At 38.9% G+C, this 15,514-nt stretch overlaps 1 protein-coding gene and 1 long non-coding RNA gene across 2 annotated transcripts in view; one reads left to right on the forward strand and one right to left on the reverse strand.

Annotated features, from left to right (window-relative positions):
- The first annotated feature begins 606 nt into the window (after positions 1-606).
- The window catches only part of LOC121896670 (NT-3 growth factor receptor-like), a 45,537-nt gene continuing 30,629 nt past the window's right edge, over positions 607-15,514 (forward strand). The window contains exon 1 of the mRNA XM_042410585.1: positions 607-1,334. Coding sequence (XP_042266519.1) covers positions 1,057-1,334 — 278 coding nt within the window. The 5' untranslated portion in view covers positions 607-1,056. The remainder of the gene's footprint in view (positions 1,335-15,514) is intronic.
- On the reverse strand, positions 3,095-9,387 carry LOC121896671. The gene is made up of 3 exons (XR_006096067.1): positions 9,283-9,387; positions 4,697-4,789; positions 3,095-3,570 (listed from the first exon to the last, which is right to left on the reverse strand). It is a non-coding gene; the product is annotated as an uncharacterized LOC121896671 (long non-coding RNA).

The following is a 15,514-nucleotide window of genomic DNA, read 5'->3' on the forward strand; positions in this document are numbered from 1 at the left end:
AAAAAATACACTTTTAGTTTATATGGTGCTCATGGTTCATATTTCCATAAAGACAGGGTCACAGGATTACAGTAGGTAATATTACAGCACCTGCCTTGGTTGATATAGTACTTTTGTAAAAACAACAACAACAAAAAAACAATTTCCTATGCACATTTTGCAATTAATCAAATTACATACAACCAATTCAGTGAATCTCTGTGAATTGCCTGGCCGGGTATCCAGCCTTGGTTTATGGGATGACATTTTAAAAGAAGCAGTAGGTGATGGGCATTTCCTTTAAACATACAAAAATGTTACAGAATGCTTAACTTCATATGGGATGACGTTACTATTTTTGCTACTAATACATTATGGAGTTGCAACCATCACAAAACAACAAAAGCCGCTGCGCGTGTACCACTATGTGCGCGGGCATGTGTCAGTTTCCACTCTGCCCAGTAGGTGGGACTTGAAGCTCAGAGGATAGAGTCTCTCTCTCTCTCTCTCTCTCTCTCTCTCTCTCTCTCTCTCTCTCTCTCTCTCTCTCTCTCTCTCTCTCTCTGCCTCCCTGTGTCTCTCTGTGTCTCTCCACCATCATCAGCGCTTGGCACCAGCAGCAACAGAGAGAGAGAGAGAGAGATGGAGGGATGACATAAAACGATGCAGAGAGAGAGAAGGTGAAGAAAAAGAGAATCGGACTGCACGCGCTCAGACTCCTTTATGTCATATAACTGGAATATTTTCGGGATTTCTTTTCATTTTTTTTTTTTGTCTTTCCTTCCCAGCGGTGATTTTTGCGGGCTATAAACGAGCAGGAGAGCCGTGACTGGCATCATCAAAATCTCTGACATAACCACATACACATATGGATATGGACGCACATGAAGGAAGATATGTTTTTGTATTTTAACATTTGGACTCCATTGAGAGAAATAAAGTAAGAATATCGGTTACGCATTCATACACCCACGTACGCGCGGAGCGGACCTTGAATAGAGGATTTGAGTCTTTTTTTTATCATCGCTCCTGCGCTGTAAAGTTGCGAAGAAATCTGGGGACTTGAATCGTGACAGCATGGATGGATTTGGTGCGTTATTTGGCGCATTCGGCGTCCGTCGCCCTCCCAGGATATGGTGCTGCTGGAGGCTTCTCTTTCTGCTCAGTGTCTTCTTTCATAACTACCTGAGCTCCTTGTTGGACTGTCCGCCCACCTGCACCTGCTCGCCCACCGAGATCTACTGCAATAAGTCCGACAACAGCAAATTCTTCCCGCTGCTGTCGTTCCAGGGCACCGGGAGCGCCGGGAACAGCACCGGGGGCATCGAGGACCTTTTCCAGAACATCACCTCTATGTAAGTGCTGCTGTCGCTGGAGATCAAAGCTCTCGGAAACGTCCTTGCTGTGTGTCGATGGTTTTATTTGAGCTGCAAGTGGAAATACACTTACGCTGTTGTTACCCTGGTTATGTTTACAGAATCTGGGTTTTTATGTCATTAATTTTGGGGTGGAAAAAACCCGCACACGTTCATGTTCACCTGCAGAATAGAGGAAATCCTTTATGAGACACATCTATAGTTGGGATATTATGGGCTACTGTTAAACTGACGTCAGTTATTCCTCAACTGGGCGAAAAATCAGTGATCCATGCTTTGAAAATGTGCTTTTTGGCTTAAATGGGTGTTTGTCTTTTTTAAAATACACAAAAATAAACTTTACATCATTCCTATTAAGGTGGACTCAATGAGGGCCTTTTTAAAAACTTTAAATAAATAAAACCATGGACATTAAAAAAACCCGTACCCACAATAATTTACCCTCACCCAAAACTGAAGTTAAGCTATATTGGCAGTTCAGTTCTTTATTATTAAGAAAACAGAACAGTCATTGTTGTGGAAAATATGAAAATCTGTGATTTTTGGATGCTGAGAATGCTTGAGAATATTTAATTGACTGGATATCACAGTTTACTCTTCTGTAGTATTCTATATATCCATCTACTCTATATCTGTGTAAACTAATCTATACTGTATGTACTGCTTTACACTGAGCACACTCAGCAGCTAACTAGCTTTAAAAAAGCCTTTAAACACTTTAATCGTATCTATTTTTCTTTTTATTGTGATCTATTTTGAATTCCTGCAGACACCTTTAATGTAGAGTAAGAATACGCAATATTCAGTGATTCCAAGCTAATTTCGTCGTAATATGAAAAGTTCAAGGAGGTTTTAAATTTTGTCTAAATTTTGTTGCCTAGTCATGGTCCAACATTCAGTAAGTGAGTGAACCATGACTCTGACCATCAATACGAGCAACAGGAATGCATTTTTCCCATTGAAAGATAGATGGTTTAACTAACTTGAGGAGGGCTAACCTTTGTCAACATTGCTGATAAAAGGCAGACTGTGCTTTGTCACCTTGACCTTGAGCAAGATTACTTGGAAACCTCCTGTTTTTTGTCACATGAATCAGTCCAAAAAACAGGGGATAATCATAAAAGCCTAAAATGTTTATAGCCTTTTTACTTTGAATGAGCATCCGGATGATGATATGGAAGGCCCGGTTCTTTAATAAAGTGCAGCAGAAAAGCATTTCCTGATTTTGTGCCTTTAAATATCATTATTTCTCTTCCCCGTTACTTGCTGCAGTATCTCCCTAAATACCTCCTTTTTATATCCTTTGATGACTGGAAACAGCACAGCCTGAGAGGCAATAAGCCCAGATATCTCCAAATAGCTTTTTCATTGGATGATAAAAACCAGTCATGACTCAGTTGCTCGTAAGCACAAATCTAAGTCTAAATGTCAGTTTCCTTAGGATGAACTGCCAAGCATTCATCCAAATACCCATGAAAGCCTGATCTTCCCTGGGTGGGCACTGAATACAAACCATCATAGACCCAAATCACTTTAGATATCCCATTTTCTTCGGGAAGCAAGTCTGAGAATCCCAGACGGCTGAATTTCTCTCAAGAAATCCTCCTTTCTTTGGATGAGAACGGCACAAAAAGACCCCAAAACCAAAATGTATCCACAGGGTTTGATGGGATTTTTTGGTTAGGCGATCAAGAAAATCTTTTATGTCAAGATTGTTCACAACTGAACTAGAGGCGTGTGTAAAAGGTTAAGTCCATCTCACATGTTGAATTTGTGAGTGGCCACCTGTAGGATATTCCACATACATCCTTGCGTCACCTGCTTTGAAAGTGCTCAGCATTCACAATCAGATGTTTCTGTTTGGGTCAGAGCTGAATCCATTAAGTAACACAGAATAATACATTTTTCATACATTTGTGGTTGATGTATGTAGTATATGTCTTGTGCATTTCCATATGTTCCAAATTTTCAGATGTATGATATCTAATGACATATACACCAACTGAAATACAACACCATTTATACTTGTCCTTAACAACATTTCAAAAATTAAGTTTGCACTGAAAATGTGGCCAAAATGGGCTTTATCTAACTTTGAAGTAGCTTAAAGAGAAGCTTGAGGCTGAATTCAGGTTTCAGGAGATTCAAACTGTTGAGTTTTATTGAGTCTTTGTCCTCTTTATACCACTGCAAATTCCTCTCTAGACAGGTGAAGCTGTAAAAAGATAAGAAAAATCAGTCTAAAGACATTGATTATAACATCACTGTGAAAATGTCCAATAATTTGGTAACAGTACAACCAAACTAATCTTGCAGCTGAAAAGCAAATAGTTGATGTTGTGTTTGTCATTTTGGATAAACAGGATGTGCACCATTAAAAAAAGGCACCAACACAGTACACCAGAGCTGACATCATGCTAGCTTGTGGCATGACAGAAGTTAGTGCTACCAGTTAGCAGAGCTAGCTGCTAAATGGTGGAGTTTATCTGTAGCCCAGCTGTCAGTTTAACATGGTGTGCAGCAGGTGAGCTTCTAGCAGGACATTAAAACTGCTGTAGATTTCATCAGCAGGTTGGAGATGTGGTACAAAGCGTTCGCCATGTCGGTGCTGTTAAATTTTAATCATTCACAATTCTTAATGTAGGGGCATTACAAAGGAATGATTACAGTGGTACGTTACTCTTTCAACTTTCATATGGGCATGTAAGTATTGTATTTAAGATTGATTTGAGGTAATCTGAACAGGACGGGTTCAGATGGGTTTCTACACATGTCAAGCCATAGAACAGATGGCTTGACATGTGTAGAAAGCTTTATTTAACAGAAGACTAACTGAAAATGTACCTTTAAACAAATGAATGACTGAGGTTCAAATACGGACAACCACACTGACAGGAACTTATCAATATTTTGGTTCTGACCAGTTAGGAACTGGCTCCAGTTTAAGACCTGTCCTTGATACCCATCCCTACTAACAATACATGACTGGACTGCAAACAGCTAATATTATATAGCATATATTCTGACAGCAAAGTATACATTGTCAGTGGCATGAGTTAATGGGAAATAATGGCTTCATTGCATCGTAGTAAAAACTGTGTTGTGTTGTGTTGTTGTTCAGGGACTCTCTGTACTGTATGGCTCAGGCTCAGTTCACTTGACTTCACTGTGCTTTTTTGGTGTGAAAGTAGAAAACAATGTTGACAGGGTGTTAAGATAAAAGATCAACAATTTTTACATGAAATTCCTTTCGCCACCTTGTAGTAGTGTTGGTCTGTGACTGTGTGTGTGTTTGTTTCTGCTCTGAGGGATTTTCCAGCAACATTTCACCTGGCACTCACAGGCTATAGTCCATCAGATCCTTGTTGTGGAAGGAAGTGGAACTGGCTGCCACTGTATCCCCATGCTTTCTGCTCTGTACTCTGTTGTTTAGCCTGCAAAACACATGCACACAAATGCACACACACACACACACACACACACACACACACACAAACACACATGCACACAGAGACCGTCTCTACTCGTCAGTTTCCCATCTCCCGCTGCATTCTGCATCTCAACGGCACCAGCGTCCTGAGTGTGAGTGCTTTAGATGTGCGCTGTCACTGCTTCCTTGAAAAGCAAAATCCCCTCTGCATCTTAGTTTGAGTTTTGTTCAGATCGTTTTTCTGTGTCCATGTGAATTCGACCTTGGTGCTGCTCACAGTCAAATGAATTTTCTCCTCATGCTTCCATGCGGTGGAGCATGAAGAGAGGGAAACCCAGAATTTGTGGTTTGCATAGGAGAATGGTCACAGCGTAAACTCATACTTTCACAATTACTTTATTGTTCTATGGTAATATAGTGAAGAGTTCAAAATCAATCTGATAGTGATCATTGTAATGTCATCAGCACATTGGGGCCGCAGCTCTCAATTTTTATCCAATGATTTGTTTTTTGCAGCACGCCTATGAACGAATGTTCATCTTAGCTGAAGATATTTAAACCACCTCATCTGTTTAGTCTCTCTGCTTTCATTGCAGTCTGTGCTGCTCTATGATGGGACGCAATCAACTGATGGTATCACTAGAGAAGATGTTTTACTCTGTTAACCACAATGTCCACAGCACGCACATGTGTCCGGTTCTGTTGTGGATTCCGGAGACAATCCGGCGTGTGTGTGACCACTGAGTTCATGAGGCATGAGTCTCTTTTCCACGCTGGCATCTCTAATATGTGAAATTCACTTGTGAATATATAGAAATGCCTGTTTTTATTGACAGTTGACTTAAAATGAACAGAGACAGCGACAGAGAGAGGGAGGGATATGTTCAGTCTCCTGCTCTATATGATTACATACTCTGTGTCTTAATGCAGCTTAATTCAAGATATAGTAGGTCTCATTTATAATTTTTTCTGTTTCTGGCATCAGATACCGGAGGTAATGTGAATTTGATCAAGGTTCATAAATACAAAATACTAACCAGCGGCGATTATCAAAATGCCGTGCCGCAGATAGTCATTATTTTATTATCACATCATCTGACAAAACAAATAAAAATCCAGTTTGCCATGATTGTCATATTCAAGTAAAGCCACAAGCATCTAAAGGAGCTGCAAAACATTTAGGAAATATGCTGTAAAACAAGACAAATGTCGGCAAAACAACTCTGAACTATATTATACATGTGGCTGCTGAAGAACAGATGTTCTACTTCTCAAATGTTTCCAGTGGACATTGAAACAGTGACGGAGGTGCGAGTGAGCCATGTTGCAGCCGGAACACCAGACAGGCAGATCCAGTGGACATAAGGAGTTAGAGTTATTGTAATTACAAAAACACTCTGGCCTGCCATCAAGCTACTCAGAGTTAATGTTAATTAACAACAGCTGGTATGATCTGCAGCTGGTGTTGTTTCTCATTTTAACCAGTCAAAGCAACTGCCAGTGACAGCCAAAACAGAGAAGCTGCTACCTGAATGATTGTACACTGCTCTTTGTGAGTAAAGAAAGGATCCACATTTATTGTGTATATATTAACTAATACATTGCTCTTTAATAATAGAGCATCTGCATTTTTGTTGACTTATGGTGTCCGAGTGAAGTGATTTATAGAAAAGAAATGAAATCATGAAAAAACTTGTGTGGTTCTTAAAATGGTTTGGTTGAGAGTGTGTATTGAACTCATTGTGGGGCTTTGCAAACATTAGGTAGTACATTTCATACAAGGATTATAGTTCAATGTGCTTTACATGCAAATGACAAAGTCAGCACCAGGACAAAGTCAAATCAAGGATCAATAAAAGCAAATAAGAAGAGAAAGAAGTAAAAACATTTGAAGACTTGCATCTTGCTGTGTAAAGTTCATTGCAGTGGCAGTTTTTGGACTTGTGTTTTGGATGGTACAACTACATTTCTTCTTCTTACTGCAAGAATTTCTTGCTTGTTCTGTCTTCCTCACTGTCTCTCCCTCAGATACTGTGTGAAGCCTTTCAGCTGGCAGCAGTCAAGACATCACAGCACATTAGGATCACACAGTAAAGCAACGATTGGAAAATAAAATGGAGAAAAACTAAAAAACAGGAGCTGTATCTGTAAAATCACTGCTTGAAGAAGGGGATTAAATGAGACTATCAATAGCTCTTTACAAGGTTGCAGAGAAAAGGCAGAAAGAGAGAACTTAAAGAGGTTATTGGTGTGATAGACGCTGATTATTTTGTGAGAACAAAACCTCAATTCATTATTGATCCGTTTTGCTTGCGAGAATATTTGGAGAAAAAAAAAGAAGCTGCAGCAGCAGTGATTGAGTCCTGAGTCCTGCATTCCACCCACCACTGTGTGTAGGAGAGTACAACACAGGCCCGCTTTCACGCTGAGCGATTGTTTTTCCCACTAGTCACAGAGAATTTAGTGAAATGAGTGGAAAACCCAGAAAATGAGAGGCACTCTGTGATAAGGAAGCGTTGTGTTTATTTAATGTGTGGAGAAGGAAAAGTGGGAGAGGGGTGTAAAACAGAAAGAGCGACAGAGACTATTCAAGGACAGAAGGAGAGTGTGTGTGTGTGTGTGTGTGTGTGTGTGTGTGTGTGTGTGTGAACAAGTGGGTTGGGTGAAAAAGAGCGAGGAGGTGGCACATCTAAGAGACAAAGAAAGAAAAAGGATCAAATATAACAGCAAAACACACGGCAAGGAAGAAAGTACTGTACCATTTGAAATCAGCACTACATACATGGACAGCTCCCATACACACACACACACACACACAAACACACACACACACACACACACACACACACACACACACACACACACACCCTCCATCACTTCCTGCCTGCTTTTCACAGACTGAAAACAAAAAGCTGGGTTTTATTTTGTGCACCCATTAAGATTTGACATTTGGCAGTCAGATTGTTCAGTGGGGTGCTGCGGTCCCAGGGTTAACACACTTCCATTTGTCAGTGTAACTTCTTTGTAACCATTGCTGCTTAATATAAATAACAAGGTCAGGCTGTTTGTTTACACTGCTGTGGGGACACACAATTGGTAGGCTTCCCAGAATTCTTTGATAGAGTTTTCCAGTCATCGAAAAGTCCCTGAACATTGATCCGAATGCTTTTGAGAGATTTTTCTAACTTAAAGGTAGAGTCAGTGATTCTGGAGAAAGATTTGTTCAATATACTTTTTGTTAAATTCAGCAAATATCTCTTCATGGTCCACTAGTTGTCCGTTCCCTGCCTGGTGAAGGCAGTTTGTCCAGCCACTGTCCTCTCAGCTCTTGAGGACCGTTGTGCTCACAAGATGAAATGTTTTCTCCGCTCGTGATAAAGTGTGAGAGGAACAGAAGTGACTGTACAGCTGACACATCGCTCTGGATTCTGTCATATTTCTCTTTTGGTCGTTCCCATGGCAATGTGCGTCCATGAATTTGTGGGGCAGAGGTTCTGAGGGAACACGAAGGGAGGGGTGTATTTGTTTGGGTGTTAAGTTCAAATATCAACCATATTTCTCCAGAATGACTGACTCTACCTGTAATGATTCAGTCCATTGTAACACCTACTTTCAGTCATGCCAATCCCCAATTTCCGTGTTGAGTTTGGAGATACAATATATTTCTTGGAACCCAGCTGATACAGTAAATCTGCATGGCTGATATCATTATTACATGACATCACATTCATTTAGCAGACACTGTTATCTATAGTGACTCACGATAAGTGCTTTTGACCTCCATAGAAATAAGCTATTTGTGGTTAAAATTTTCAAATGTATCCCTTACTAATGAAGTTAGATGCTACATGTTAGTGAGTGCCTGCTAGTGAGCATGGCCTCTCTAGGTGTAGTTAGAAAAGGTGAATGTGTAAGGGCCGCTATAATATTATATCAGATTTTTGAACTTGAATCCTGAGATCTACAACATCCCCAGGTTCAATGTGTGTGTCAATGTATGCAGTTGGTTTTTGATTAATTGTTTGATTATTATTGATTTTATTATTATTGATTATGATGGCGGAAAGCTTTGTTTGGGAATATGTATGCACCAATAAAACACAATATCAGCTAACATCACAGGGGCCTTTGCAGCTCTGTCTTGAAGAGGGTTCCTTCATTATGGAACCCTTCATTATGTCATCTGACATTGTGCTTACATGCTGCATATTCCTCAATTAATTTGTGTTTAATCAGATTACTACACTGTAAAACTGGACCATGTTATATTACAGCATAAAAATACTAAATACATTGCACAAGGAGAGTAATTGATCTGGCCAAGACCCCTGGTGGTATCAAGCCATGCAGATAGGTTTGGTTATTTTCCCATGTGTTCAGATTATTGAAATGAGCGTTCAATTTTGACCTTCAAAATCAAAAGAAGGATTGCCGATTCTCCCACTATTGCATCCAAAGAAGAAAAAAACATTTCAAAGATGACACAGAGTAGCTTACCGGTAGTCTGCAGCTGCATTACTTTTCAAGACACTGTGGCCACTGCTGGAGTGGAAAATCCTCTTGGTTTGCTGAAGTCACCAGTGTGGCAACATTTTGCCTTCCCTGTGAGTTGTGTAAACAACAAATGAGTCGTTGACACAGTAGATAGACTTATTTGAACTTCCAGGATCAATAATTCATAAGCAAAACGTTAAAAAAGAAACATCGCCTCTTTCTGAAGGCAGCAAGTTAGACAACAAGCCACAACCTAATTTTCACCACAATGAGCCGTCCTTCAAGCTGGACGAATAAAACTGGTCTCTATGTACAGCCGACTGTGAGACAAGTGTGCAGGGACCATCCTAAACTGCAACCCTTAAACTTAAGTGTCCTGCAGGTGAAGAACTCAAGCTGTTGTTGTAAAGTATCCTTTAACAGTTTGTTCCCAATTGACTCGTCAAATAAATTATTATTACATTTTAAATAAATTATTTTAATTGGACCGTATGGCCTTAATGTGGTACATTCCAAAAAAAATATGGTGGTTATATCACACTTGATACCATTTAGCCTTAATACATGTATAGCACCTTTATAGTCTTCTGACCACTCAAAATGTTTTTTACACTACAAGTCACATTTACACATTCATACACTGAATGGGTACAGGTGCTACCATACAAGGTCCCAACCTGCCCATCAGAGGAATCTAATCACTCACTCACATTCAAACACTGCTGGCACAGCCATCAGGAGCAATTTGGGGTTAAGTGTCTTGTCCAAGGACACTTTGACATGCAGACTGGAGGAGCCGGGAATCGAACCCCTGATCTTCTGATTAGTGGATGACCTGCTACCTCCTAAGCCACAGCTGCCCAAGAAGAATTTGAAAATGTAAATGACAGTTGTCAGGGCATAAAATAATGATCAACACAATGGAGCTGAATGGAGTTTGGTTTGTAATGCTTAAAGCATTGCAAAATACATTTCACCTTGTTGAAAACAGTTTTACTGGAACTATTTTCTACTGAGCCACATGCTACATAAACACATTACTGTTGAGTTGTACAAATGATATTCCTCTAACCTCCTTTGTCTTGGAGTGGAGGCAAAAATCTCAGTCACACAAATCTCAACGTGCTCAAAAGATAAAATATTTACATTCAGCTTTTTTCAGTGTGATGTTTTTGCACTTTTGCATAATATGCGTTTAAGTTCAAGAGTTTGACATACTTTGTGATGGTGTAAGTCAGTTCAAAAGGATGTTTTAATACACTTTTCACTTGTTCTGCCACATTGTTATGCTATTGTTATTATGAGAGATTATCAAAATCTATCACAGGTACAAAAGGAAGGCTGTCTTAAAACCACAGCACCCTAGCATTCAGTGCTTGTCAAAGTATGATAATATTAGCCTTGCAAATTATGGAAGCTTCATAAACTGTTATATCATTCAAGTGGAGTGTGTTCATAACTCATGTTTTTTAATGATTATCAGCAGAATGGTTTGGAATGTCATTAACTTTATGATATTAAACAAGGTGAGCGTTCAGTGTTGTGACCTAGCCAGTCACCTTTTTTTCTTTGCCCTGAGGCCTAAGCAGAATGAATGAGCCACTGTACTTACACTATGTTAAAATATCCAATAACATCAGCAGCCATTATATACCACATCAATGTGACAACCCACATCATGTCAGTGACGGTGCGTGGAGTGTGTGTGCGTGTGTGTGTGTGTGTGTGAGGATGTGAGAAGGATTAGACAGTCTGGGGTTGAGATGCTGTTAAAGCGATAATGTGACACTGAGTTTTAGTTGGCTGTTTTCTTCCTCTGGGCTCATCAGCACTTAGTGGGGAGCAGACTGAAATAATTAAAAAGACATTTTTAGAATTGTGTGAGCCATGTGTGCCACTGTTATTTAACTCTTCATTTAAATAGGGAATAAAGATCAATAAAAAAATCCAAGGAAGCCGCAAACATAACATTCAAGACCAAATGTCACATGATACGTACATCAACAGTCTGGACCTATAGTCTAATATACAAATACACAGGTTAAAATATGTATGTGTTTGTCTATAAGTGTTAGCTATGTGATCTTTCTCACTAAATGCATGCTGTGATAAGCTCCAGCCCCGCTGTGACCCTGAACAGGATAAACAGGGATAGAAAATGGATGGGTAGATGGATGCTCAATTTCCCAAATTCCCCCTATCAGATAGCAAATGATGCCAGGTGCTGCTGCTGCTGTGTCACCGGGTCAATGCATTAATGCTGATTAGCGACATGCAGCTATTGGAGGAGGAGGAGGAGGGAACATTGAGCGTGTGGAAAGGGCCACCAGTGGCTGGATTAAAAGCAGGTGTAGGGTTGGTTTCAGAAAGGAAGGGGACACAATACAGACAGGCTTCTTCTTAAAAAGCTATCGAAAGTGGACACTTCAACTGAAATGAAACTTTAAATCCTTAAGCACAAACCACAATAAAAATAAATAAATAAATAATTACACCATTCAAAGACATCTTTAATGCTACATTCTAGTCACAGAGCTAAGTATCTATTTCTGTGAAAGATACTCTGCCAGAAACCCAGAATGTCATATAATATTTAATGCTGTTCTGGAAGTATTTCCAGAATCCTTAAAGATCCCATCCAGACATGTATTAAGACATATAAAAATATTCTACTTGGAACAATAATGTGTGTCTAATATGGGTTTTCCACAAAAAAAAGTACAATTAACTCTTAAAAATCCTTAAAATGACAGTTGAACTTCTGGACACAAGATGTCTTTTACTTCACTGTGAAGTCCATTCTTAGTGTATATGCACTGGAGGCATCAATTGAATATTAGACCAAAATTGCTTCCAAACAAATTGTGATTTCACAAATCCTGCTCGTAGGCCTGCCCCTTAAAATCAGATTGTCAGTGAACTCAGAGAAACTTTCTACCTTCAGCAGATTAAAACATCCTTCTAGTGTCTCTACATTATCACATACATTATCCTGCACAGTGAAGCTCAAACATCCACCTGAAGGAGCAAGAAGAACATTTTTGAGTGGAGGAGAACTTTGAAGACTCTTCTAAAAATATTTTGTCCGCTGCACAATAAATAAATATTTTTAACTCTTTTCCCAGGATGCAGTTCTGTTTCCTATCCAGGTAGCTACCATTGTTTGGATTAGAAAACTGTTTCAACTTGGAAAAATGGTTAAAAATCTTTTTTGTTTTTACTGTGCAGCAGATGGAATATTTTTTTATACAGATGGTTAGAAGAGTGTCTGAGGATTCTCAGAACAGCAGTAAATGTGATATGACTTGAGTTTTTCAAACTTCACACAGTATTTAGGTTTTAGAGAAGCAGATGCTTAGCTCTGTGACTTGAATGTAACACTAACACACAAGAGGCACAACCTGGAGCTAGCAAAGACTGAGATATATTAGTCACTAAAAATCAAGGTACTTTACTTCCTTAGCCAGAAAGATTATTTTGCTAAACTACTATTTCCACATTTATAGTGTAATGTTAACAAGTAGTTTTTTCGAGTGCTGAGTCATATCTGCAGAGCTTGTGTTTGCTGTGTTTGGCTCCAACAAGCTCCACAAATCAGAGGATTAGTATAGCCTGTTTGTACCCTGAGATCAGTACGATTTCAGAACAGCAGAAACAAAAAGGTAGACAATAATATTTTGGTCTTTTATTTTGAAAAATGTAAACCTCCAACAATGGCTCATTGTTCAAAACTATTACTGAAACAGTTTATTTGTGCTGCAGTGGAAAAATAACAAGTTTTCTGTTTCTTGCAAGGAGCCAGGACACCTGCTGACAGCTGTTTTATGCTGATTTAAGGTCTAACTGTATATAAAGTAGTGTAAACTAGCTCCACCTCCAGCAGCTACAACAGTAACATGCTGTTTAAACACTGATGCTTCAGTATTAATAATATAATGATGCCATATATAATAATACACATAATATATGGAAAAATTTAAAGCCATGTTAAAAGTCTGTGTAACTGAGAATTGCAACTGCCTCATTTGAGCTGGATTTAGTCTGTTCCTTGTGTGTTTGATGTTTGTATTCCCTATCTGTTGTGTTTTATGTCTATTTAAACTGTAACTGGTTCGCTGTCTTGGCCAGGTCTCCCTCGGAAAAGAGATTTCAATCTCAAGGTACTTCTTGGTTAAATGAAGGGTAAATAAAAAAATATCAGTCAGATGGACCAAACCACTACTTTTACTTTAATACTTTTTAATTACATTTTTCTCTCACAGAACTGGTCCTTATGACGTGCTGTCTGACCATGTCAAATGTGTTTATAGTTGTTCTGAATGGCTTCACTCAAAGGCGACCGTTACAGAGAGGGGAGGGGGATGGGAAGACGCGGTATCGTTTCTCTACAGGGACAACGGAGCATATTTTAATAATAGTGTTGCACTCGCTCAGTGTTATGGGTCTCTTGTTTGTCATTCTGATGGCAGTGACACTACAGGGTAACCTGGCTAACTTGCCTAAGCTGACTAGCATACACCCATTAGCATGCTATAGCTAATTGTGTGGTGTCAAAACGTAATGGGTGGAACTCGCACTCTAAAATTATTGTTCCACACATCAGACTAAGTGGATTATTAAACTATTTTGACAGTAATTGTTTGGATCATGAAGCGTTATCTTCGCATGCACCGAACTGTATTGTCCATACCATGACGGTTCAGGATGAAAAACACGTACTGTCACGCCCCTGCATTAAGATGCTTGTGAAGATAGAATGCACAGAAGTCTTAAAGGTTTCTCCTCATTGACGGCTGAGATGCTGTTAGTGGTGTTAGCACTCTGAGTCTTTGAGTGGCCTAACAGTATAACGATGCTTAAAAGCTTAGCTTTAAAGTGTTTAAATCCTTACGAACAATACCAAAAAAGTTTTCTCCCAGTTATTACCTTAAATTGTTGCTTATTGTTACCTGAATGTTTCATTTCATAGATAAATAAGAGCTGAAACCAAGTTTTCAGTTTAAAGTTATGAGAGATCAGGAGGGATCAGACATGATCTTTTTACGTGTCACCTGTTATTCATCTTCCACATTTATTAGACTTCATTTCAGCACCAGTGTGACACAAAATGAGTTTGTCATTCACTATTGAACTATGGAAAATACATGTGGATTTCATTTTTGGTTGAAATTCGGCTTTATATTTATATTGTTACATGCCAGATATAATAGATCTCTGAAGTGTGCTTCCACAAATGTAACTAGACAATCAAAACTACCACTATTTGCTGAGCCTTGACTCAGTATTAAGTACATTATAAATAACAGACATAATATGTGAAAATATACAAATTAATATGAATTATACAAATGAAAGAAGATTCCAAAATTGTGTTTAGTAATGTGTGTAATTTTTTGTGCGTAAACATGCCAGCATTTAAAAAATCTACAGTAACATGTCACACTGTGTGCTGCTATTAAATAACCAAAATAATATTTAGCGTTAATATTCTGCAGTGAAATAAACTCTCTGTCGCTCTGACCTCATTGACTTTCATTGAAAATGTTTCCATCCTGCACCTTTTGAACAAGGCCGGACAATCCTGACAGTGTCATTGCTGAAAACATGAGTGTCCTCCTTTTCATCTTTATGTATCTAACAGAGCTGTTTATGAAACGCATTATGACAGAACATCAATGTCTGAGGATCAATGCTCTGCTGATGTCAATATTAAAATGCTGTCAATTATACTTGCTGCACTTTCTATCATTAAAATGAGAAATGCGTCAATATTTTCTTCAGTAATGCACTAACACTGACTGGGATTGTCAATAATTTCCGGAATTATGGATCACAACCAGGTCAGAGGGATGTCTAATGTTACAGTATTTACAAGGCCAACAGCACAGGCTGCAAAGCAAGGTGGGCTTTTACAGTAATTAGCTGTTTTTATTAGATGATACGTGGTTTAAAGCGGCCTTCTGATAAAGAAAACACAATCACAGTGCTGAGCTGTCTGTAGGGATGTCATGTGTTCTCCACGGAAGCTCTGAGAGGCAAAAAAAAAATTCTAGTGATCCAAGTCTTATCTATATTGTTTTCAGGTGGAAAAAAAAGTTTTGCCAGGATAATCTTTCTAAGTTACTTTTTTTTCATCTGTGAAATCAGGTGAAAGCCTTGGCAGGTGAATTTTTGTTGTTGTTGTTGTCAGGATCATTTTTCTAAGTATAATCTTATCAATATAATCTTATCAAAT

The sequence above is a fragment of the Thunnus maccoyii genome, chromosome 5, assembly GCF_910596095.1.
Source record: "Thunnus maccoyii chromosome 5, fThuMac1.1, whole genome shotgun sequence".
Classification (NCBI taxonomy): Eukaryota; Metazoa; Chordata; class Actinopteri; order Scombriformes; family Scombridae; genus Thunnus; species Thunnus maccoyii.